This window comes from Eretmochelys imbricata, chromosome 2 (genome assembly GCF_965152235.1).
Source record: "Eretmochelys imbricata isolate rEreImb1 chromosome 2, rEreImb1.hap1, whole genome shotgun sequence".
Classification (NCBI taxonomy): Eukaryota; Metazoa; Chordata; order Testudines; family Cheloniidae; genus Eretmochelys; species Eretmochelys imbricata.
In genome coordinates, this window is record NC_135573.1 from 232,946,080 (window position 1) to 232,970,881 (window position 24,802).

The 24,802-nt window shown below is 39.0% G+C and overlaps 1 protein-coding gene across 2 annotated transcripts in view; it reads left to right on the forward strand.

Moving 5' to 3' along the window:
* The window catches only part of SPAG6 (sperm associated antigen 6), a 42,586-nt gene extending 19,798 nt beyond the window's left edge, over positions 1-22,788 (forward strand). Inside the window, exons 5-11 of one of the 2 annotated variants that reach the window (XM_077809453.1) lie at positions 7,335-7,540; positions 8,496-8,669; positions 10,603-10,755; positions 12,492-12,683; positions 13,735-13,851; positions 18,827-18,972; positions 22,722-22,788. In XM_077809453.1, coding sequence (XP_077665579.1) covers positions 7,335-7,540; positions 8,496-8,669; positions 10,603-10,755; positions 12,492-12,683; positions 13,735-13,851; positions 18,827-18,972; positions 22,722-22,788 — 1,055 coding nt within the window. The remainder of the gene's footprint in view (positions 1-7,334; positions 7,541-8,495; positions 8,670-10,602; positions 10,756-12,491; positions 12,684-13,734; positions 13,852-18,826; positions 18,973-22,721) is intronic. The other variant, XM_077809454.1, reaches the window with a different exon arrangement.
* Positions 22,789-24,802: the final 2,014 nt, after the last annotated feature.

A 24,802-nucleotide genomic window follows, 5' to 3' on the forward strand; every position in this document is an offset into this window, starting at 1 on the left:
TCACAGAACCAAATCTCATCTGCTTGGCTGCACTGCCTTTCAGAACAAATGTGCCAAATCTGTTGGCTTGACTATACTATCTGTAATCATTGCTCTTAACGTCTAGACCACACTCTTCTCCCAGAGCCAGGAACAGATCCCAGGAATCTGGTACCCAACAGTCTACTACTCTTTCACATATAGTTGTGTAACATTACTTTTAATGTGTATATCATGTTTCTATTTAAGGGCTGATCCAGGGTAATAGCTTACTTCTACCAGCTGTTCCTTTAGTTCAAGTGGTAGAGGGTTGTGCTGTGGAGTTAAGGGTTGTGAGGTCAAACTCCCCTGACCACTTGTATTTGGGGGGGAAATAGCTGGTGTTTATTTGGATGAAAGAGCTTAGTGTGTTGACCCTGGAATAATTGTAGCTGTTGAAATGATTCTATATTCTGAAATATTGTATTTAGTATGAATTTTGTTGTTTTTATGTGAGTGTGCACTTGATTATAGATTGTGGGAGATCTTGCTTATATGTCCAGAGAGTAGGAGACCTTGCTTGTGTAAGCTCCCAAAAGGTCAGCACTTGACTTAATAAAGTCATCTTTCCAGAACTTCTGTCCATGTAGACCAAGCTCCTACCTCTTCCTGATGGAACAGCTCAACTTCTGACTTTTGACAACAACTTCTGACAACAAATCCGGCTTTTTCGTTTCTGTCCAGCCTTCTTCCCATCCCAGTTTCCTTTAGTGAATCACAGTGCTAGCTCTTCCAGTCCGACACTGCTACTTTGAACATTTTGATACTACCTTGTGAGATGATTTGGGCCATAGGTGTAACTGTCTCATTACAAAGGGTCAAGCATGGTCCACAAGCTAGAGAAAGAAATCTAGGAAGAAAGGTGGGAAAGAAAACACTTTAATTTCTGATGCACACATATAAAAAGATCCAAGTGTAATTGATAGGAAATAGCTTCTGCTGGTTCTGATTCCCAACATCACCCCCAAACTTGTAAGTCCTAGAATTGCAGTTCTTTTTCAGGTGTTTTCAAGTATTGTCTGAGTAATTGGCCCCAATTTCAGACTGCTTCAGTGAATGTGCGATCTTGTCTCGTTAGGTCCACTTAGATAACTGGCTAGGTGATAGTACTGATGAAAAGGATCTGAAGGGTTATAGTGGATCTCAAATTGAATATAAGTCAACAATGTGATGCAGGTGCAAAAAAGTCTAATGTAATTCTGGGGTATTTTATCAAGAGTATCGTATGTAAGACACGGGAGGTAATTATCCCATTCCACTCTGCATTGGTGAGACCCCAGCTGAAGCACAGTCTGCAATTCTGGGCTCCACACGTTAGGAAAGATATGGATAAATTGGAAACAGTCCAGAGGAATGCAACAAAAATTATGCCAGGTTTAGTAAACCTGCCCTATGAGGAAAAATTAAAATAACTGAGTATGTTTAGTCTTGAGAAAAGAAAACAGGAGGAGGACCTGATAACAGATACATTAAGGGCTGTTACAAAGAGGAGGTTATCAGTTGTTCTCCATGTTCACTGAAGGCAGGACAAGAAGTAATGAGCTTAATCTCAGGAAGATTTAGGTTTGATATTAGGAAAAACTTTCTAATTATAAAGGATAGTTACATTCTGGAATAGGCTTCCAAGGGGCGTTGTGGAATCCCCATCACTGGAGGCTTTTAAGAACAGGTTGGATAGTCTAGATTTACTTGGTTCTGCCTCAGCACAGGGGACTAGATTTGATGACCTCTCAAGGACCTTTCCAGCCCTATATTTCTGTGATTATATGAAAACAAGCCACATTCTCAAAGCCATTGTCTCAGGGCATTGGTATGAGATAGAGCTTTGCACCTATTTGTCACCAGTTTGAATCCAGTCCAGTTCAGTAGGGATTAAAAATTACCATCTAATGGATGTTTGGTGGCCCCTGTATAAGAGAAGTTTGACAGATCTCAGTTCCAGCTCCTGCATCATAAGCTATGCTTTGCATGAATTGGCAGACCTGAGAGAAAGACGAACAACTGGATGAATCGTGGAGACTGAAATACCTGTTTTCCCTAATGGAAGTTCTCCTCCTGCACCCTGTTTAGGATGGATGCATGCTGGCAGTGTGTGGGACTTCATCAGAGCCATCAAGCAAATCCTCTAATCAGCAATAAATTCATACAATTTGTTTAATACTAACATTATTGTTATATGCAAATTAGTTCATTAAAATATACATAAAATGTTACACATGAAGGGGAATCTTTCATACCATGAGGCTGTGAGGTTAAAGCCCTGGAATCCCCCTCTCTCTGATTCTAGGACTTGGATCCTAGTTGTTGCACAAAACTTGGTGGCTATGATTTTAGTTTATAAATGAATAGAAATAAGGCCTGGTTGGTCACTTAGCAGTATAATCTCATGGCTTCATAGAGAGAACAATAGTTGGAATACTCATCTCAGTTCTTCATGAAGATGTGTGAGTATTGTATCAATCCTGTGTCAGCTTCAACTGACTGATCTGGATGGGATACAATGTTCTAAAGGTAACAAAGGACTCAGGGCCCAGTCCAACTCCCCTTGAGGTAAATGGGAGTTTTGCATTTGTGATAGCTGCCATCTTGGTCAACATACGAGAAAGATTGATCCCAGAACTGCTACAGGTCATACAGGGGCCACCAAACATCAAGAGCCAAGGCTCTGTAGCTGTGGAACATAACTCCTATCCTTTGCAGAGTGGCACAGAGGAGGGACCTGTGATATACTCACTAGTGGCAGGTTTCAGAGGAGTAGCTGTGTTAGTCTGTATTAGCAAAAACAACGAGGAGTCCTTTTGGCACCTTAGAGACTAACAAATTTACTTGGGCATAAGCTTTCATGGGCTGTAACCTACTTCATCAGATGCATGGAGTGAAAAATACACTGATGAAGTGGGTTATAGCCCACGAAAGCTTATGCCCAAGTAAATTTGTTAGTCTCTAAAGTGCCACAAGGACTCCTCGTTGTTTTTGTTGATACAGACTAACACGGCTACCCCTCTGAAGCCTGTCATTATAGTTGAATTTGTCTGCCTTCACCAGCAGCTTAGCTGTGCATTTGGTTCCCTGTAGCCATGCTTCCACTCTTACTTATTGGACTGCTTGCCCTCTTTCTGACTCTGGTGGTGATTTCCATTTTGCACCAAGACCTCTCCTCTATGGAGGGCCAGAAGATTCATTTTGTAGCCCCTAGCTTTTCACTTCCTGCCCTCTTATCTTTACAAATCATCATCATCATCACTCCCATAACCACATTGGTCGTTGGGGCACCATCACTGATGAGCAATCAACCAGTTACTATTAACTAACACTTTTTTACACTAGTAATAGTCAAATGTTCATTTCTTTTGACACTTCTGGGGCCTGATCCAAAGCTTTTGGAAGTCAGGGTAAAAACTCAAATTGACTTCATTGGATTTTGAATCAGTCTCTTAATGACTGCTGCTCCCTGTTCACTTTCCATTTCTGGTGAACAACAAAACTCATGACTTGATCTCAGCTTCATTTAGGTACAACTCCATCCTCTCCATTGACTTTCCATTGTCTGTAATCTTGGTGTCATTGACTCTGAGGTTTCCTTATCCCTTCACATTTCCCATGTCTGCAAATCTTCCTGTTGGCCTCTCTACAGTGTTGCCATGTATGTCAGTGCCTTGACTCTACCTTGCTGGAATCCTCCTTTCATTTTTGGTTATCTTGACGATAGCAAGACCTCTCCTGTTGCCCAGCATAATGCTTCCTGCTTTCTCTTGTGGACAGAGAAGAACTGCCACATCATCCATGTGACCAGACAATTCCCCTTGTTCCCCATTTCAGGTTCCAGTTCAAAACTACCCTTCTTGTTTCCTAAAATCTTTCAAGGACCAGCACCAGACTGCCTCAGGAACCTCTCATCTCTCTGCTTCTCCTCCCTCTGTTCATTAGACACTGGCCTCCTCTCTGTCTCTCCACATAATCTTTACACTTTTTGTGATGAAGATGCTTTTATTGTATCTCCTTCCATCCAGATCAGCTTCCCTATCTTTTTTTGTCTCTCCATTTGCTTTCAAACTTCATCTGAAAAAATATTTTTTCTCCCTTTCCTTATCAGTTTTTCCACCCTCTCTCTCCCTCTGCGTGTGTGAGAGAGAGTGAGAGAAAAAACTTTGCAATTGTATAATTTAACTCTCTAAAGTGTCTTGGGGGGGTATAGTTTGAATGAAAGACACTATAGAAAGTGAAGCTATATTGAATCTCTCTTTTTGAGAAAAATAAATTTTGTTTCACATGTGCACTTTGCAAATAAACACAAGCAAATGAGAAGGTTTCTGAAAACAGATGATGAGTGTTTCTTTGACCACTGCTCTTTCTTAATGCATGTTGGCAGGGCTTAAACTGGGCTGTGTCAACTCAAAAAATGTATGGATGGAAAAAATCATTTGGCCACTAGTGGAGAGAGAACACAGACCTAATGACAGCATTTGGGAAGTGCATTTGGGATTTTGGGCACGGAGAGCAAGGGAAATGATGGGGTAGGGTATGACAGTGAGGATAGGTAGCAAGATTGGGGGCAGGGGGAAATGAATGGTTGGAATCTTGTGTCTCTCCTTAAACACTGACATGAGCAAATATGGGGCCTGATCCCCTCCCCCATGCTACAGGAAAGCTTATAGGAGAGGGCTAAAGGAATTAAAATCTCCACAAGGTAAACATCACAGAGATTTCTCTGCAATTTTTCTGTTGGGGGAAGAATTTGTCCCAGTCCCCCCTAAAGAACAGGCCATAGGGACCACACACAAAGCTCTTGAATCTTGGGGAATCAGAGATAAGCCAGGGCCACTGAATTTGTCATTGGCTGACCCTACTCTTTGGCAGCGTAGCTCCAACAAAGCCATGCCGAGAAGGAACCCTTTAAATGGAGATTTTCCCATCAGTGTTATGCCCCAGGCCATGTTACATTTCTGTCTTGGGCTATGCTAGGCATTAGTGGTGTGGGGGGATGGGAATGATATGTGTTTCCCTGCAGCCCTGTCTCAACCTGCTCACTCCTCTGTCAGCCCACCTTCCCCCTACCTTTGTGGATCTTAGGGGTGCAGTTGGGAGCCTACATTAATTATGTCTTCAGCCATGCAAACAGATACATCTTACAAACAATATCAGAAAAGCAGATACTCGTGGTTCATATTGGTCATGTTTAAATAAGTATTTAAATGTCATCAGTCTTCTAGACCTTCAGAAAAGATTTAAACTAAATCACACTTAGTTTGTGTTCCTTTTTAAATTTTGTGGGTCATTTAATTTAAAAAAAAGTGTTAGGGCTTAGCGGTGACCTTAAGACATTATACCACTTCTCCTCTTCGTCCTCTTTCTTTATAAAAGGTGATGACAATATCCTGACAGTAAGCCACGAAATATATTTTTCCAGCAGCGTCACCTATCTCCTTGATGTGATTTCCTTGGCATCATCTCCTTGGCAGTCTTCAGGCAATTGCGATGGTGCCTTTGAAGTTGCCTCTAAAGAGGCTGTTACATTAGTAGGCTGCTCAGCTGGACTGTCTGTTTTTATTTTTCTGGATATTCTCTTTCTTTAACTGACCTTTTGATTAGGAGTAAATCATGTGTCTATATCAATTAGTATACAATACCAAAACATATTTTTGGTGGGAGTCAAGTATTACTTTACACATTTTTCATTAAAAATACATAAAATGCAACAGTTTGTCACTTGCATTCAATATCTTTGTGCTCAAATAACCTTCTTTACTAAATTTTGTTTTGAAGTCGTGAATTGTAAATGCACACTCCAACACAGAGTTTTGTTGAAATCCTGGGCTTTGTATATATATGTATCGCTTTACCTTTTAGAGAGAGAGATCTGCTGTGTGAGTGTGTATTAGATGCATATGACTTGGGTACATACGCAAATCCCTAATTTTCAATAAAATAGTTCTTTGAAAGTGAACCCTGGAAGATTAATTGTAATAATCTTTTAAAAATTCCTGTATTTATAATATAAATATTGCTTCATAAAAACAATTACTTTAACCATGTAAAGTCCTAAGTACAGTGTAAAAACATGTGTGTTCAATGCATGTCAGGGTGAGCATCTGTGGTCTACTAATTCAAAAAACACATAAAATCATAAAGATGATTTGGGTAATAACAAAATACAAGCAGCATAATGACTGCATAACTATACATACTTAATGAAAGATTGTGTGTGTGTAAAAAATGTGTGTGTGTGTGTGTGTATATATATATGTATATGTTTCTTAATATGGATTAAGTCCTTGATTGATGGACTGTAAATGAAAAGCTAAGCTAGGTCCTTGAAATACAATAGCCATATGTTGCCATGGTACTGTAAACCAAGTTAAATGTTAAAGATAAGAATGGATGTGCATAACAAGGATAGAACGTAGCAAAACCTTATTTAAGACACTAAAAGGTTATTTGAAACTAATGTGTTTTGTATTCATTCCTCAACATCTTAAAATGGCTATCATGTAGTTTTTGCACCTCATTATCTAATAATTTCTTATTTCATTACTGTGATTAATGCCAGATACAGGGAAAGAGCTAATGAATTTCTAATACTACAGTTCTTGAATAAGTCAGCTAATTACATGTTTTTTTTAAATTAAGATGAAGTTAGCTAAGGATGTTGTGCTAAACTCAAATGCATAATCTCACAATGACAATACACCTCATTTAGCTAAATATATGTGGTAGAATTTGTATTTTAGTGCCATCAAAATGTTCTTCTTTTAAATGGACGGTGGCAATTCCTAGTGGGGTTCTGTTACAAAACAAGGTGCATTTTTTTTTCAATGAATAGTGTAAAACATATGTTTTTTAAAAAATAGTAATACTGTATTTGGCACATGATCCATATTAATATCTGCTTATCATTTAAATGGACAAAATGTTGTCTAATTAGGGTGGTTGGTAAAATTTTGGTACTTTAGCTTTCTCTGTTGTTAGCCATGCATAAAATGCTTGCCTATTGATCAGTGCAGAATAGCCAGGGCTTAAACAGCTGACATCTGCTTACTCTTTTTTTTTTTTTTAAACACAGAATAACAAACCATTTCAGCTTAATCTACCTCAAATGTGTGCATGTAAATGGGGGTCCATCTATTGACCTGTATTCTTTTCAGTTGTGGATTGGTCCACATGGTTTATGAAACCAGGAGGGCTGATTTGAAATGCAGATGTCGAGACAGTGAAGTACACCCTCCCCTTTTTCCTTTGCTCTATCTGTCAGGGTGAAAAATGGCTTGCACAAGGGTCAGTCACCCATACTCACTTAATTACTTTTCTTGGACCTACAGAACTGTCACAAGCTGTGGTGGATGCAGGAGCTGTTCCTCTTTTAGTACTCTGTATCCAGGAGCCAGAAATTGCTTTGAAAAGGATTGCTGCCTCAGCCCTCAGTGATATTTCAAAGCATTCTCCAGAGTTAGCCCAGACAGTAGTGGATGCGGGGGCTATTGCTCACTTAGCTCAGATGATCCTGAACCCTGATGCTAAACTGAAGGTACTTAAAATTTTTTTTTCTAAATTACACCAGGCATTATTTGTTACTAAACTGAGGACATTGGTATCCATATTTATTTAGAAAGATCTTATTGAAATGTCTAACAAAAAAAGCATAACTACACAGTTGATAAAGAATTCTGATTATTTTTGTGTGTTCAATAGCTCCTCAATAAGGAACAGTGAAACTAGTCTTTCAAATGAATAGTGTTTGTGTTCTAGGGCAGCAGTGCACAGAGAGGTTTATGTAGTGACATCTAAGAAACAAATTTGTTGTTAAATGTAAAATCCAAGCCCCTAAACTTTAAGACCTGTTAAATGGATTTAATAGATATTACGTGTACAACCTAGTTACTGGAAAGCAGAGTTACATTTCTGGTTGTGTTATAAAAACATTTTAGTTTAATATTTAAATACAATAATGTATTTGTTTTTGGAATACATTGAATATGTGTTTCAATAGCTCTTAAGTTGTCATATTTATAGTTTAGTTTATAGAAAATATAGTTCCATTCCTGTGTACAGTTTTACTGTCTTATTGTTACAGCTATAAATAAATAATAAAATATCATGATTAAAAAGAATATAGCTAAACACTTAAATGGAATATTTTAAATATAAGAGCTGTGGTCTCAATCTTATGCTTTGCAAGCAAAAGCAATTACTATAGGTTTCTATATTTTCTTTTATGATATAGTGTTAAATTATGACTTGTATTTGTGTTTCTGTTATATAGCATATTTTAAGAGGTAAACCTAAGGAGAAACTTTTATCAGATACTAGTGAATACTCTCAGCTATTAGACTGGTATGTGAATTGACTCAATATAGCTTTGGTTGTTTGCTCAGTGTTGCTTTGTTTTTTCATGGAGCAGATTGTGTGTATGATGATACTCTGTGTGTTGTGGGGTGTTTGTATAATAATAATAACTTTATAAAACATTTTCTGTTTACTAGCGTCAGGTGCTTTCAGCTCTCAGCCAAATAGCAAAGCATTCTGTGGATCTTGCAGAAATGGCGGTTGAAGCAGAAATTTTCCCAGTTGTACTCACATGCCTGAAGGACTCAGATGAATATGTCAAGAAAAATGCTGCAACTTTAATTAGAGAGATAGCAAAGCACACGCCTGAGGTAACACCTTGAAAATGCAAATACAAGGTCGCATCATTAGATTTTACATTTTAAATACAATGCCGTATTATTCCGTCATTTGCTTTTAAACAGGGAGGGCAAAAGGCTCTATGTCATTTCCACTAGAAAAATATGGAAATGTTTTTGTTGGTGTTCTGAGATGTGAATTGAATATGAATTGGATTAGGAAACTATGAACAATGTACATAATTAGCTTTTCCTTACCAGTATGTCTCAGTGCAGAGAATGGGGAGTGCACTAATAATACTTCAACCACAAACATTAAAAAATTATGAGTCAAGATACCCTCTTATCCTTCCAATCATGAGATTGGCTTAAACATCACGAGGTATTTTAAAATGCTGGGATTTTTTTCTTTTCCTTCTGGTTGTTGAACCTTTAGGTGATACTTGAGTCACATTTCAGGTTTTTTCCACAGCCATAAAAACTTGCTTTTAAAAAGCAAGAAAAACTTGCTTTTAAAAAGCCTAGAAAGCTGAGCTTCTGAACTACAGAAACTGGAGGCTTGAAACTGAACGCTAAATATCATAAGACTCAAGATAAAATCACAAAAGTCGGCAACAATGGTCTGTGAATAATTGTGCCCTAACCAGGCTCTAGATAGAATCCTAATGACTCTCATTGACACTGGAAAGTTCTAATCCACAAGCTTGACTTTAGACTGATAGCTATTGGACCAAAATCATCCCTGCTGTAAATCAACTGAAGGAATTTGTGCAACACTAGAGCTGACTCTGGCCCCAGGACTTTTCTAAACTAGTCAGATATATCAGTTATATGAACATTCTGGAAATTGTCCCCTTGGCCTCCTTTTGCAAACACAAGGGAACTAGTGCAGCAGTAGGATTTGGTGAGCTCATGCAGTGGTCCAAACCCCCTCAGTGCTGTGGAGCACATCTCTACTGGACTTCCCTATGCATATTTGAGGGGACAGTGGAGGGGGGTGTGGGGCTGGTAGGTCTGGAGGCTGCAGTAGTAGTCATGGAATAGCTTTGTGGCTGTTCTACAGCCTAAAGGGAGGATTCCTTCCCCTCTCTCTTGGATTTCCCTTCTGTTTTCTGTGGCTGTGCACAGATACAAGATTTGACCCTAAGTGACTGCAGTCAACAGCCATGTAGAGTATTTATATTTTTAAAGTACTTAACTTTTAAAGCGGTCATCTTCTAACCAAGCTGTTGCATTAACAAAATGGTCCTGTTCCTAAAATGCTTTGGGAATTTTAGATAAAACTGAAAATACCCGTCAATATAGGTGGAAAAATCCCCCATAATAATATGAAATTAATATAATCTCTAAATGTTTGTGATGTCCTAAACCACTCAAATGATGCTGTCTAAGTGATGTTAGAGGTGACATCATTTGGAAAAATATAAACCACAGTTTAATCTACTCTGTGGGCATTAAAGACCCCAGTCCTGATTATTCTTTGCACCAAGGCTTCTTAGAGCAAATTACACATGAACCTGCTTTAAGGACCCTTCACACACTGAGTGGTGTAATTGGGCCTTAGTGTAAATGAGCATCTGGCTCAATATGTAAATTTCTACAAGTCATTAGCATGTTAAACTTTCGTCTGCATAATTCATCAATAAATACTTACTAAATAGATTTTTGGATTAGGCAAGTCCATAACGTTCAATGTCCAGCTTATCTTGCAGTAAAGTTAATAGAAAACAGAGACATTCATCACACTGTCGATGTTTTGCTACACTATTAGCACTCATAAGTCCAAAGAATGGATCTGATTCATCACTCCGTTATTCCAGTTTTACTCCAGTGTGACTTGATTGTGAACAATAGAAATACACTTTTTAAAAAACAGGAGTGAAATACTTAATACTCTCCTGAGTATACTGATTTATGGTTATAGATACGCTACAGTATCTAATTTCTCTAGTTTATTTTCTTTCAGCTTTCACAACTTATAGTCAATGCAGGAGGAGTTGCTGCTGTGATTGATTGTATTGGCAACTGCAAAGGAAACATCAGGCTGCCTGGCATCATGATGCTTGGCTACGTAGCAGCTCATTCTGAGAACCTGGCAATGGCAGTGATCATCTCCAAGGTTAACTCCTGCTTCCTTGTTTTCTTATAACCCTCACAGTGAGTTTCTGAGAAGAAGAGGTAGAATATCGTCCCACAAATGATTGGGTGGAGTGGTTTATTGATTTGTTTAGTAATGCACATCATAGAAAAAGTACCAGCATATTTTTCTGTTTTGTATGTCCCTTAGGTTTTGATCCTGCAAACACTTAATCACATGCTTAACTTTCAGCACTTGAGTAGCTTCACTGAAATCAGTGAAGTTACTCAAGCACTTAAAGTTAAGTACATGTTAACTTTAAGATCAGGGCCCTGGTTTTCAGTTATGTACTTACAGGTAACTATTAAGGAAAGAGTAAAACTACATCAGTATTAAATTTCACACTTGGCAGTAACAGTGCACTTAAACTGCTGATAAAACATATCCATTCTTTTCAATAATGAGACTAGGCAGTTGTATGTAATTTTTAGGTTAAATTATTCAGTATAAGAATTATAATTTGTGTGCCTTTATTAAATAAACAACTTAACCATATTACAATTTTTTAAAACATATATAGTTTTGATACAAGATTACATACCCAGTGATATGAGTGCATCTTCTGTAATATTACTCAAAGTGTTCAAAATGATTGAACAGTCTGGAAAAGAAAGGTCCTTAATGAGTTGCTGCTTTTGTGCAATGTTGGTACGGATTGGTTTACTAGAAAAAGCATCTGTTGAAATGTAAAATTATGCTGAGTTGCATTTGCACACGCAAAGAAAAGAAAAGGTGTGACTTTATATAGCATGTTTCCTGTTAAAATGAATATTTGTGCCCACATAATAATCCTTTTTGAAACAAAAATTTATAATGGCATATCATTTACTAAACCATTATGACTACACTGCTACTAGTATAATAAATTTACAACAAAAATCATCATGCTTACACACAATCTTGGTCCCTGAAATGCATTATATAGCTTGATTCAGCTGTGCATATGATACTTTGGATTTAATAAGTTTGATGTTTGTAGATTTTTCAGTTTTAAATGAATGTGTTTGATAATAATGTTGGAGGGTAGGTGAATTACCATATGTGGAATAGGCGAGAAGAGGGTTTAATATTTCTTAAATATAATTGTATCTAACATAATGTTTTGATGTGTGTTAAGGCCAGTGGATAGTTGAATAGGTGTTATGCATTATCAAAATACATAATTCTAATTATAAACTGGGCATGACTAAGGGAGCAATCTAACTGACGAAGGTCCCAGCTCATGTGATTATGGGTCAACATCTCCCTAAGTAATAAGGTATTGGTCGTTCTTAGATCAATTGTGTCCAATGAAAAAGGAAAAAATGACATTATGAAAGACTCCTGTTCATAAAAAAGTATAAAGTAAATAAAAAAGTACTAAAGACCTTGGAACATCAGTGTCTGACAAAAATGGCAGCTTTGCTTTCAGCTGCAGCCTGAATTGTGGCATCAGCTCTTTGAATCCTTTGGAGTAGCTGACATGTTCACTCAAACTGCCCTCAAACTTAGAGAAACTGGCAGATTTAATGTTCTCTCTCCAGTTAGACTTGTATAGATTTTTTAAAAAATTCTTTCTGGCCACATAGTTCACTTGAAAAATGATAGCTCTATCCCATGTTCATCTACAATTTATTCAAGCCAGAAAAATAGAAATAGAAAAAACAAGCTTTTACTAATAATCTGTTTCAGTGTCTAGTCCTGCCCTAGATTCATAATGTTTTGTGTTTTTACTACAGGGGGTGCCACAGCTGTCTATCTGCTTGTCAGAGGAACGAGAAGATCATATGAAGGCAGCGGCTGCTTGGGCCTTGGGACAGATTGGAAGACACACTCCAGAGCATGCACGTGCTGTTGCTGTAACGAATGTGTTACCAGTGCTGCTTTCCCTGTATATGGAAACAGAAAGCTCAGAAGATCTTCAAGTAAAAGTAGGTGCAGTGTCTGAAATATTATGCATTGTTAATCATCAGATTTAAGTCCGTCAAAATTACAGAGTGTTAATTGTTATTCAATATTATCATGCTACCAGTCAGTGAGTGATGTCTAATGGTGTATTTTTATTTTTTGTACACATAAGCCTTTCTTACAACTTTATAAGTGCTGTCAGCATGAAATGTGTTTTTGCTGGCTTAGAAAAACCACTCTTGGGTAAAGTATAGTCCATATTTAGGGCCATCATTACACATTTACAAGGGGGCCAGTTACTGTCTGCATATTACCCTTTGTTGAAATAGATTTTTGTGTGACATTACAGGAAGTGATGTAATGGTATAATATATATATATATATATATATCTTATCATATCATGTCATGCCATTGTGAAGGCAACTAGAGAATGATCAGCCCCAAATCTGTTGAGTAAGAAGACCCCACCTTCATCTAGCCATTTTCAGAGTTTTAAGGCCAATGGTCACAAAATAAAAATTAAAAAAAAAGGCCAACATTCTCTGAACCTGCAGTCCTACTCAGTTAGGTCATTACTTTCTGTACTTTCTCTGGTTTAAGACCCAAGCACTGATGTACACTCACTTCCCTCTGCAGAGGTGGTAGTGCAAGGTGTGGCTCCAGACTGGCAGGTCTCCTAATAAACTACTACTCAAATACAATCTTTTAAAAACATGCTTTTAATTTAACTTTTTTGTCATATTACAGTACTTTCATTTATATTTGCTTAGGGGGCCTAATCCCTTTTCCCTTGTACTCAGAGGAAAATTGCCATTACTTTGAGTAGATAACTTAATAGGAATATGATGCACTGACGGTTTGTTTTGCAGTTTGATAAGATGAGCCGACAATTGGTTCTTCATTAAATTAATTGATGGATTGTATAGTTTTGATTCAGAAAAATGCCCTTTTGAAATAATTCTGACCAAAAAAGCAAATTGATCAGACTTCAAACCCCAGGAGGGTGGAACATAAATTCACATTGTTGTTTCATTGGTGTCTTACTATAGACATTTTGTTTTGCATTTCAATAGACTAAAAAGGCCATCAAGAACATCTTGCAGAAATGCACATATCTGCCAGCAGTTGAACCCTTGCTGCATGATGCGCCTCCCAATATTCTGAAACACGTAGTTGGGCAGTTCAGTAAGGTAAGAAAAGGCTTTGCTTGGTGAATGATAGATTAGCCATCTGTTACCTAGACAGCATGTTTGCAGTGTTGTTGTAGCTTTGTTGGTCCCAGGATATTAGAGAGACAAGGGGGGTGGGTGAGGTAATATCTTTTACTGGACCACCTTATATTGGAGAAAGAGACAAGCTTTTGAGCTACACAGAGCTCTGTCTCTTTCACCAATAGAAGCTAGTCCAATAAAAGCTATTATCTTGACCACCCTATGTCTCCAGCTTAGACAGCATGTCATCCAGTATTCCTGAAGTATTCCTAAAATCAGTCTGAGCTGTTCTTTCAGGAGGTGGGTGGTAGGGGCCTCAAATATATCCATTTTCCTTTTATTAACCTAAGATCCTACCTGGGACTGACCTGTTCTAGCTGAAGAGGGGTAGATACTGCTGTCTCTGGAACTGTCAGTGATAATCCTGGATGGGGAAGAAAGCAGTCACCATAAGTAAGGCTACGATTTAGTCACGGAGGTCACGGCAGTTACGGATTCTGTGATTTTACCGGACCTCCGTGACTTCTTCAGCTGAGGCTGTGGCTGGAGCCAGGGCTATGCTCCCCACATAGCCCCATGGCTTCCACCGGTGGCCACTGCCGTGGCTGTGCGCCTCTGCCCCGTAGTGAGGGCTGCAGCTGGGGCTGTGCACCTCTGCTGTGGCTTGTATGGTTATTTTTAGTAAAAGTCATGGGTTCGTGAATTTTTGTTTGCTGCTGGTGACCTGTCTGTGACTTTATTAAAAATAACCGTCAAAAAATCTTAGCCTTACTCATAAGCAAGACACTGTCTTCCTCCTCTGCCAAAGTAGAAAATTATCCCTTATGCAGAGAACCCCACTAGGTCAGTGCATTGCTTAAGTTTCACTGAAGCCATGTTTTAGGTCTAGTGCAAGCTCTCTGCACGGGTGAATTGAATCAATTATTTGAAAAATTGTTTTAAAAGTAAAAGCTTCTCCAGTTCTGTGTTTTATCTTTTGACTCCAGTCCTGGACTAGGTGGAAAAATCCTAAATCTTCTTCCAAACTCTTTAAAATGTGCAATTGTGTCTGTTATTTCAGTAACAGATTTGAGCAAAATATAAAGAAAGGTAAAAATTAATGTAATTAAAATATTTTATTTAAACTCTGAATAATTGTCATGGATTTTAGGTATTTTAGGGATTTTAGTTGTTTCTGCCATGGTGACCAGCTGTTAGGGAATCCCACTCCACTATAGGCCTTTCTTCTTTCAAATACAATATTGCATAAACCTTTAGTAGAGAGTGCCAGTTTGTCGTGCTGTGGTGTTCTTTGCTGGAAATGCCCAAATAAAATGTTCTGATATTATCTAGTACTACATTTCACAGGCTTGTTTATACATCTGTATAAACCAATAAGGATTGCACATTTGTTCAAAATACCAGTGCCACGTTGCTTATGTGTGTTGACCACTGGAGCTGGCCAGGAAACCATTTTCCTATCCTGCAAAAAATTTTGAGGTACTGAAAAGTTCAACATCAGGATGAAAAGTCAATCTCAAAAATGTTTGTGAACTGAAAATCTGAAAAAATTCTTGGTTCAGCTTATTTGAAACATTACATTTTGATTTTGACCATTTGAAATTTTTATATTCTTCTTTGAGTGCTGTCCCTATGGGTGCACCACTTCAGGTGTTGGTGCATCCTGGTGCTGTTAATCAGAGATCTTCTGTCGCAGTGTTTGGATGGGATGCGCATGTGCAGTAGCTGTCTCACTGCACTGTTGGAGTCTCAGCTAGTGTGCGCACGACCCAACCCCTTCAATTCCTTCTCAACCATCCTTGGCTGAAGATGGAACTTGGGGCAGTGCGTCAGCGTCTTCCCCTGTAGAAAGAGAAAAAAGAAAAATATTAGCTAGATACCTTAGATAAGTTAGGGTGAGAAATTGCTATTTGTAACCAGTTTCTTTAGTGAATTAAGCTCAGGATGTGTATTTGTTTATTTTGCTCAGTGATCTGCTTTGTTCTGTTTGCTATCCATTAGAATCACTTAAAATTCTAATCCTTTATAGTTAATAAACTTGTTTTGTTTTCTGAAACCCAGTTTGTGCAATTCATAACTGGGGGGGGGGCAAAGAGCTGTGTCTATCTTCCTCCACGTTCAGGGAGGGGGCAATTTTCATGAGCTTATGCTATATAGATCTCTATATAGCGCAAGACAATCTAATTTTGGGTTTGCACACCAGAGTGCTGGGCAATCCCCTAGCTGAGTCCTCCCACACAGCTGATCGCAGTCTCTGGGTGTCATTCTGAGTTGGGTGTGTCCCTACTTGTGTGTGTGCGCTGGAAAGGGGCTTGAGAATCTGTCACAGCAGCACAGAGTAGGGGCAGCCCAGGCTGGTGGGACAGGCGGGCTCAGTGGGACCTCCGCACATCCGGTGGCACCCCAAAAAGGAGGTCCAATCCATCACATATCTCAGAGATCTGCAGAGCAGCTACATGGGCCTCAGAACATGTGTTCATTAACTAGTGAGCAATTACACAAGATTCACAAGCTGATGCCATGCTGGGTCTACCAGTCCTCTCCTCCACTATGCATGTAACTCCAAAGTCCCCCCAGCCATCGTGGACACTGTTCTACAATCACCTGAAGTGGAGCATCCACAGGGACTGCACTCAAAGAAGAGAGAGTTACTCACCTGGTGCAGTAACTGAGGCTCTTCAACATGTGAGTCCCTGTGGATGCTTCACTACCCACTCTCCTCCCCTCTACTTTGGAGGTCGATACAAGGACTCTATGGTAGAGAAGGAACTGAAGAGGTCGGGCTGCATGCACGCTAGATGAGACTCCAACAGTGCAGTGAGACAGCTACTGTGCACGCATGTCCTGACCGAACACTGCTACCAAAAATCTCCAATCAACGGCACTGGGACATACCAGCACCTGAAGTGGAGCACCCAAAGGGGGACACATCTCAAAAAACTTCAGTTACTGCACAAGGTGAGTAACCCTCTCTCTCTTTTTTTTCTTTCTTACTATAACTAACTTACATTTCAAAAGGAAAAGCAGTTTCAATCTGGAAAAATGGATTTTTTCATTTAAAAAAATGTTAAAACAAAATGTTTTTTCAATTTTGAAAATAATGGTTGAAACTGACTCTTCCACATGAATGGTTTCAACAAATCAGCATTTTCTGAAAATTCCCAACCAGCTCTGCTGACCACAGCAAGTCATGAAGGGAGTTCTTAATAGCTAGCTGCCCATTGTATGGATTCTTGCTGTTTCTAATGCTGTAAATGGCTTGGACACAGTTTATATTGGATGACATGTTGGTTCTTTATGCTTCTCCTCACCCAACTATGCTTGGGTGGTTTATGTATAATGTATACATTTATATGAAGTTCTTTGCAGTAAAAGTGTTTCTTTTGCACCATAACTCGGAAATTCTCTGTCCTTGGACGTTACGGAGATTGCTTCCATCAGCTAACTTATAGCCAGGTAAAAGCCTTATTGTCTAAAGTGCACTTCACTGTGGGGAGGCTATGGCCATTTGAACAATGCCCTGAGTACAGGTCTGTGCATCACCACACTGTCTCAGTGTGGGTTGAGGGAAGGACTGTGCCTCTCTGAGAAACACAGTCCCTCCCTAAGATCTCTCTTGCTTAAGGGGAGGGTGCATACTGCTCCCCCCAGCCAGCTTTGGGAGCCAGTATGGAGGGAGGAAGGGGTGTGGCTTACCCCCTTGCTATCCCCTTTTAGGTAATTTGTGCCCTTGGATGCAGCAATTCCACAGTGAAGGGATTGTAATTGTTCCTGGCCCTTGCATGAAGTGGTAATGGGGACAAGCTCCTTGCTTTCTCCCTTTGCCCTCTCTACCTGAGGGCCAGGACAGTCTGTTGTTTAATCCTTCTGGGGGTGTTTTATATGGTACAAAAGGAACTAGAGAAATGAAGTTTGTCTGATCAAACTGTTAGCTCATCTACATGATGGGGAACGTGTCTCATTCCTTTTCCCCACTCTTTTAGCATAGTTGCTCTTTTTTTCCAACGTGCTAGTTAACAACAACTGAAACACAACCAAATTAAAAACTTGGTTTGCCCAGCCAGATTAAATGGGGCCAGATCAAGTTATGAAGTGCTTTTGCCCATGTAGGGTTTAATCTACAGGGTTGGGTACAACCATGTTTAATCAATCATGGCTATTTTTGTGATGTAGTTGTAACAGCTCATTGTTTCACTCCACATACCATTCTGGCCTAGTAGACCCACTGGCCAACTACTACTATTCTTCTTTGCCTGCCCACAACCCTCCTCCTCCTCTGGAGAGAGCTGCATATCAGCATCATTCAGGGGGCTGCAAAATCCCTTTACTTACCACTTCTGCTTTCCATCCCTTTTTTGCAGAAGAAACATTGCATTTTTGCTATCTGTAGGGGCCATCCATGGCTACACAGACGGATTGCGGGATTTGATCCATGATTTTTAATATCCAGGAATTTGAGTTGATAGTAACATTCCATATTAGATCATAAGAATGATATGAAAATCTACTGTACAAATAAACTGAGTGAATCAATATAAAAGATTTAAAAAACTCAGTGGTAATGGGACAGGTGCAATTATCATTCCATGTTAGTTTTCTGTTTGTTTCATCTTCACAGGCATGTTGTTTTGTAGAAACAATTAAAATTTTAATTGCATAAAGCTGTCATAAGCATTTTTTTATGATTTACAGTGGTGTATATTAAATGAACAAGTCAAATTATGTTGCAGCTCTGTGGAGGTGGCTCAAGATTTAATTGTTCCTAGTTAGCCAACAAGTTAAAATAAAACCTTTATTACAGGAGGTGCTACATCTTTGAATATTGGTTGCAATTCTGTTTTATCTCATTCTCTGTGTATGTTCTCTGATTTTTTTTTTAATATTAAAGCTTAGCAATGTAGAAGGCTCTTTTAAAGGAAAGTTTAACACTCATTATGTACTTCATTTTTTGTAGGTGCTGCCGCATGATAGCAAAGCGCGACGTCTCTTTGTAACAAGTGGTGGACTTAAAAAAGTTCAAGAGATAAAAGCAGAGCCAGGGTCACTTCTTCAAGAGTACATCAACACTATTAACAACTGTTACCCAGAGGAAATAGTAAGGTGAGGAAACTGAAGTCGTAGCAATTCATAGTTGTTACATTGTTAGATTGTCTTCAAAGCAATGACACAAAACGAGAGATTTAAAATATAATTTAAGGTCTGTGTGAATGCCCTTTTAAAATTAATGATCATCTTTGGTTATCAGCCCCAAAGAGTTGTTGGATGAACAAAAAATTAGACAGATACTTTCCTGTCTTTGTGAATGCTTTATTATTATCTTTTTTAAATTGCCTCTCAGGTTCAAATTTACCTCTTCCTAAATAAACCCAAGATTGACTTTTTGCAGGGAACTAAGTGGGAATTGGGGAATAGAATTAACTCCCACATCTACCAGTCAGGCTCTGGGGCTGCAACACCACCCTTCTGGATGCCATGCTAATCGGTAAGCTGCAGTAGCAGTCTCTGCCCCATACATGGAGTATTTAGGCCATGGAATCCAGCTAATGTATCTTTTGGTGTCTCCTCTGACTTCCCAAACACTGTTCTTTGAGCTAACTTTAAGCCTGTTCCGAGGCTTCACTGAAACTTCCTTCAGTGTACCAGGGTGCAGAGAGCCTCCTGCTCTGTTGCTGCAACCACAGCTGCTCCTTCCCTGAACCTCCTCATGAGGCTTAAGTTCTGTATAAAGGACCATGCACCAGCTGTCTGCACCAAGGTGAGTTTTGCTCTTAATGAATACAGAAATACTGTTAAATAGCTGGCACTCAAAATGTCGCCAACCTTAACTTATAACAAGGAGGGAAATCTCCTCCTGAATTCTAGATATCCATTTACAAGTTCTTCACTTCAGCAACATACTTATGGGGATGTTGTACTGTTGCACTCCCTGTACTGGTTCTTTGCATCAGCGTCATCAATTTTAACTATCGTAAACAGCATTTGTTAGTTAATAGCAGTGCTTAATTTGTAATGAAAGGTGCTGGGGCCATGAACTGCCAAGCCTTGAGGTGCCAGGGCTCAGCCCTGGAAAGCTCTGGCACAAGTTAAACACTGGCTAATAGCTGCTGCAAATTAGAAGTTGTACAGAAATGGAGTCCTGTTTGCTTCTGCAAGGGAAAACTCAGTGACTGCCAAAGGGGTAAAGAATCATGAAGACATTTTCAAGCTATGAAGAGTAACAATACAGAATAAAAAAATACATTTGTTTACATTTTTTGGCTGTACTTCATGTTTCCTTTACCTACAAACTACTTTTTTTGTTAGGGGAAGCAAAGAAACATGCCATTGGTGTAATGAAGAAAATGTGCCCTTTAAGCTCCCTCCCCGCCACCCCCGCCACCTCTTTGGGCCCTTATGATGCTCCAGAGGTCAGGGCTGGATTTGTCCTGTAAAGCTGCTTTTTCAGACTGTCTGTCTGCAGATTCAGGAAGATAGCTACATTAGTTTGCATTTGGAAAGTTATTTTCACAAAAGCTAATAATGGATTTACAAAACAACTATATAAAGTTTTTAAATTCTGTAGAAAATCAGTGAGGAGAATGGAGCAAACAGAAATTCCATGCATTATTAACACTCCCCACCCCCACCCCCACCCGCGCTAGCATTTGGGATTTCTGATTGAACACATTTCAGTTATAACAAACCTTACTTCTATCTCCTTGTAGTCAAGGCTTTCACTGTTCTTAGATGTGCAGCATACATGTGCCACAATGGCTCTGTATGGATCTTTAGACATACAGTATTACTGTGTTTTCTTAGGAACATACACAGTAATACAAGTCTCAGATATTATGCTGATGGGTATGGTATAAGAACCTAGACAGATAGCTAGCAGTGCAAGACTTCCGTACTATGTAGATTGAAGGCTCTTTCTGGTATAGCACTGAAGTGATTTTTGCTTATACAACTAGGGTGCATGCCTCCACTCTTAATAACTTTTAGAATTAAGAATAAATATAGCTACCCTATTGGGCATAAATTGATGATGTCTGTATTCAAAACCTTATTTGTTGTTCTCGAATAAGATGACCATAATATGATTTGGAAATATTGAGGTATATACAGCTATTCCTTTCCTGGTCTGTGTGTTGATTTTGAAACTTCATCCAGCTCTCTTAAGTCTGATATTCGTGTAACATCAAGAATGCAGGACGTGGTTTTTGTAAGCTTTGGTGGCTTGTAAAAAAGGGAGCAACTTGACTGTTGTAAATTCCTCAATGCAAAGTCTTCAATGAATCCCACTGACAAAGGAAATTCTCCAGAAGTTTCTCAAGGGAGAGAGACTTTGACCATGGTTGTTTCTAAGCAAAGCATTGGAAAAATTTAACGTAGTTTTTCTTGGTCTTATCTTGCCAAGTTGGAATAGAAACAAACTAGTCCAGCATAAAGAAATCAGTATGCAATGGACTTTCAAAAGCCTTTGTTAGGACTTTATTTGTGGGTAAATAAAGGATAAAATTCTCCCCTGGACCCTATAGGTTAATAGAATTAATAATTCCTTTAGATGTCTTTAGAATATTTCACCCCACGGATATAGGTTTTTAAAAAATCCATGAATGATTTACCAAATCAATGATCCTTTGTAGTTTGCAGTTTTTCTAGGTAATAAAAATAGGGCTTAATTTACAAAGAAGTGAGCATAAAAGTGCACATCTGACTTAGACATGCAAATATCTGATGCACATAGGTGAGATTTTGCATACATAGCTGGGTATGGGCATAAACACTGACTTACACACACACTGGGGCATGTATGGATTTACATCAGATCCGGGTGTACATAAAAATGTGCACAAATTTTAAAATTTGGCTTCTATGAAGTCTAAACTAAGCGTATTTATTAGAAATCTCAGTGCAGACAAAATTCTATCATCTATGTCAAACCATGAACTATAGTGTAATATGCTTGAGGCCTGCAGGGTTGGAAGGATTTTATAAATTTTCACCAATGAACCTTTAGGTAAATGGTACAGTTCTGTTAAAAAAGCAAAAACAAAAAGCCTTCAACTGGTCAGCAGCAAGCTTATTCAGAAAAGGGCAGCCTGCTTAAAAAACAAAATAAAATAAAATAAAATGCTGGCCTCTGATTACTTGAGGCACACTGGTCTGTTCTCAAAGCCAGTCAGAATGCAGTAGGTCAGTAAAGTCACAGTGAATTTCTACTCTAATAAAAATCTCTTGAATAATATAATCTCCATCAGTCATTTGGTATTACAGACATAAGATCACTGCCATAAAACATTGTTACAAGATCACTGTTACTAACATTGTACATTAATCAGCTTTTTGCCTTTGCATTAGTTCTCGACACATGCACTTGCATTTCTCTGGCAGCCGTAAACCATTATGCTGTGACAGCCATTCTGTGGAAACTCCTGCTTTGCATTAAGGGCCAGTGTTTCTCAAGATCTCAACACCCAGCAGCTCCCATTGAGAAGAGTTCTGTTGGGTGCTGAGCCTTCTTGAAAACTGGCCACTCCCTTTAAGTGCCGAAATGGGAGCTGAGCTCTTTTTGAAAATCTGACTCCAATTGAATACTGAGCAATTCTGAAAATCTGGCCCTATAAGTCTGAATACTGGCATTTTACAGTCATTTTGCTCAAGGGTAAATGACGACACAAGATGCAAGGTTGTACAGAAACAGTCTCTTAAAGGATTACAGGTGGATAATTACAGATCTTCTTGAGCTAGAACCCAAGTTTGAGTCTAGCAGTTTTTGTAATAAATACACTAGATATTAGTATAATTTAAATATTTAGCATAATATATATTATCTTGTCTAATACACAGACAAAATGTTTCTTTTTCAGGTATTATTCTCCTGGATATTCTGATGCACTTCTGGAAAGGGTGGAAAATTATCAACCAGTTTTATAAATGCTTCAGTTTTTCTGTTAAAACACTCTTTCTCATATGTGCTTTTATGATGGGCATGAAAATACAGTACAGTATAGCCAGAAAGTCTTGCTGAATTCTGAAATATTTATCTTTCTCCTATTCTCTGAACTATTAATCACCATTGTTAATCCTTTGTCAGTTTGAAGAAATAACCTTGACCCTTTCTTGTGCTGTAGTGTTTGTGTAAGCTTACATTGAGAACAGGGCTTCTCAAATGTCAGGAGTTCATGTTTCTCAAAAGTCACTCATGCTGCAGGCAGCTGAGCACTGCCTGGATGTACTCGGGAGCCCTCTTCAATTCCCACTGTCCTCAATGGAAGTTGAGGGAGCTCAGCGTCTCCAGCAATTTTGTTCTGTATATGATTAGTTTCTCAAGTTTTGCTCCTCCTTTTCTGATTTTTCTGTCTGATCCTACAAGTAGTTATTACCCCATGTTTCACTAAAACTCCATGTGAGGGCAAGGATTTGTGATGGAAAAACTCTTTGTAGAATCAGTCCTTATTCTTTATTTCCTCAAGGAAAGTTAGTGGTTATCTGACCTGGGCCCAGGCTTTGGCTTTCCCAGTATTGTAACCATTTCCCTGTTTGTACCTTTATATATACGTTAGAGCTGCCCAGGTCTGAGAGAATCCTAATCCTTTTTTATTATGCAATCTGTTTTCCTCCGAAACATTTCCAACCCCTCCCTGATGGAAAGCAAGAGACTGACTTATGAGGTACGATTTTGGTCTCTAGGGGCCGAAGTAGGTGTAAAATAGACAAGCGTCAGGGTCTGACAGCGATATGAGGATCAAATCCTACCTTGGCTGGTGCAGTATGGTAGACCAGGAATCCTGTCCAGTGCATCCTCTGCAGGAGTCCTGTTGCTCAAGGCAAGATTTCTCATGAGGGGAAGCGGCAGCACACTTCTCTTCCCCTCTGATCAGGAACAGTGTGAGCACCCAAACGGAACTTTCTGTATGTACATAGAGGCCAGATCCTGTAAGGTCGTGTCAGATTCAGAGCACTTTCAACTCTGATTGAAAGTACGCAGCATCTGGCAGGAAGTACTCAACAGCTCACAGAATGGGCCCTCAGAATAATGCCTGCAAAATACTGAGCATCTTCAGTGAATTGAGGGCACTTTACTCCAGTGATTTGAACAGGACTTGAGGTTGCTCAGCATTTGTCAGGAGACAATTGGCACACTGCAGAATTGGGTCCAAACAGGACCAGAGCCTAAAGAGAGTCCCTCATCCATAGGTCATGCCCACACAGGTATGTTGCAGATATTAGCTGTTGGCTTTTTAGTGCTTGCTGGAGCACTATGGAGAGATTTTTCCCTCTTACATGTTGTAATAAGACTCTTAAATTCCTCTTATCCCTCTTGGGTACCAGTGCAGCACAGGACAGGATGTAGCCCTGAGTATTCACTAGCTTACCTGGCATAGTCATTTGTCATTCCCTTTGAACTACTGACCATTTTTCTCCCTCTAGTATGTAACATTTTCTTTGAAAGAATAATAAGAATTTTGTTTCTACAGTGGAGTGTTGAACTACTCAATGTGGGGAGAGACGTTTGAAAACCCTGCATTAAAGAGAACACTTTTGACATACAATAAAATGTGTCAAATTAATTTTTCTACTTTCTGAAAAAGTGTATTAACTGAGTAAGTTTATAAAACAGGAATTAACTATATATAACAGGAGCAATGCTTCAGTGTAGTTGGAAATAATTTAGAGTGGGTTTCCTTGGCCAAATTCTAAATTTCTATTTTCTTTTATTCTTGTCAGCATCATTTTCAGCAGTTTACAAAAATATTGATGGGCTATCTTGACTAAAGGACTAATTCTACAAAGGGCTGAGTCCCTGCTGTGAGGTGTGAGTACTATCAGCTTCCACGCTTTTCAGAGGGAGTAGAGTGCACAGCACCTTGCAGTATCTAGCCCTAATTGAAGTGGAAGCTGAGAGGCTTCATGAATTCTGATATGGAGTTATTCATAGACCATACCA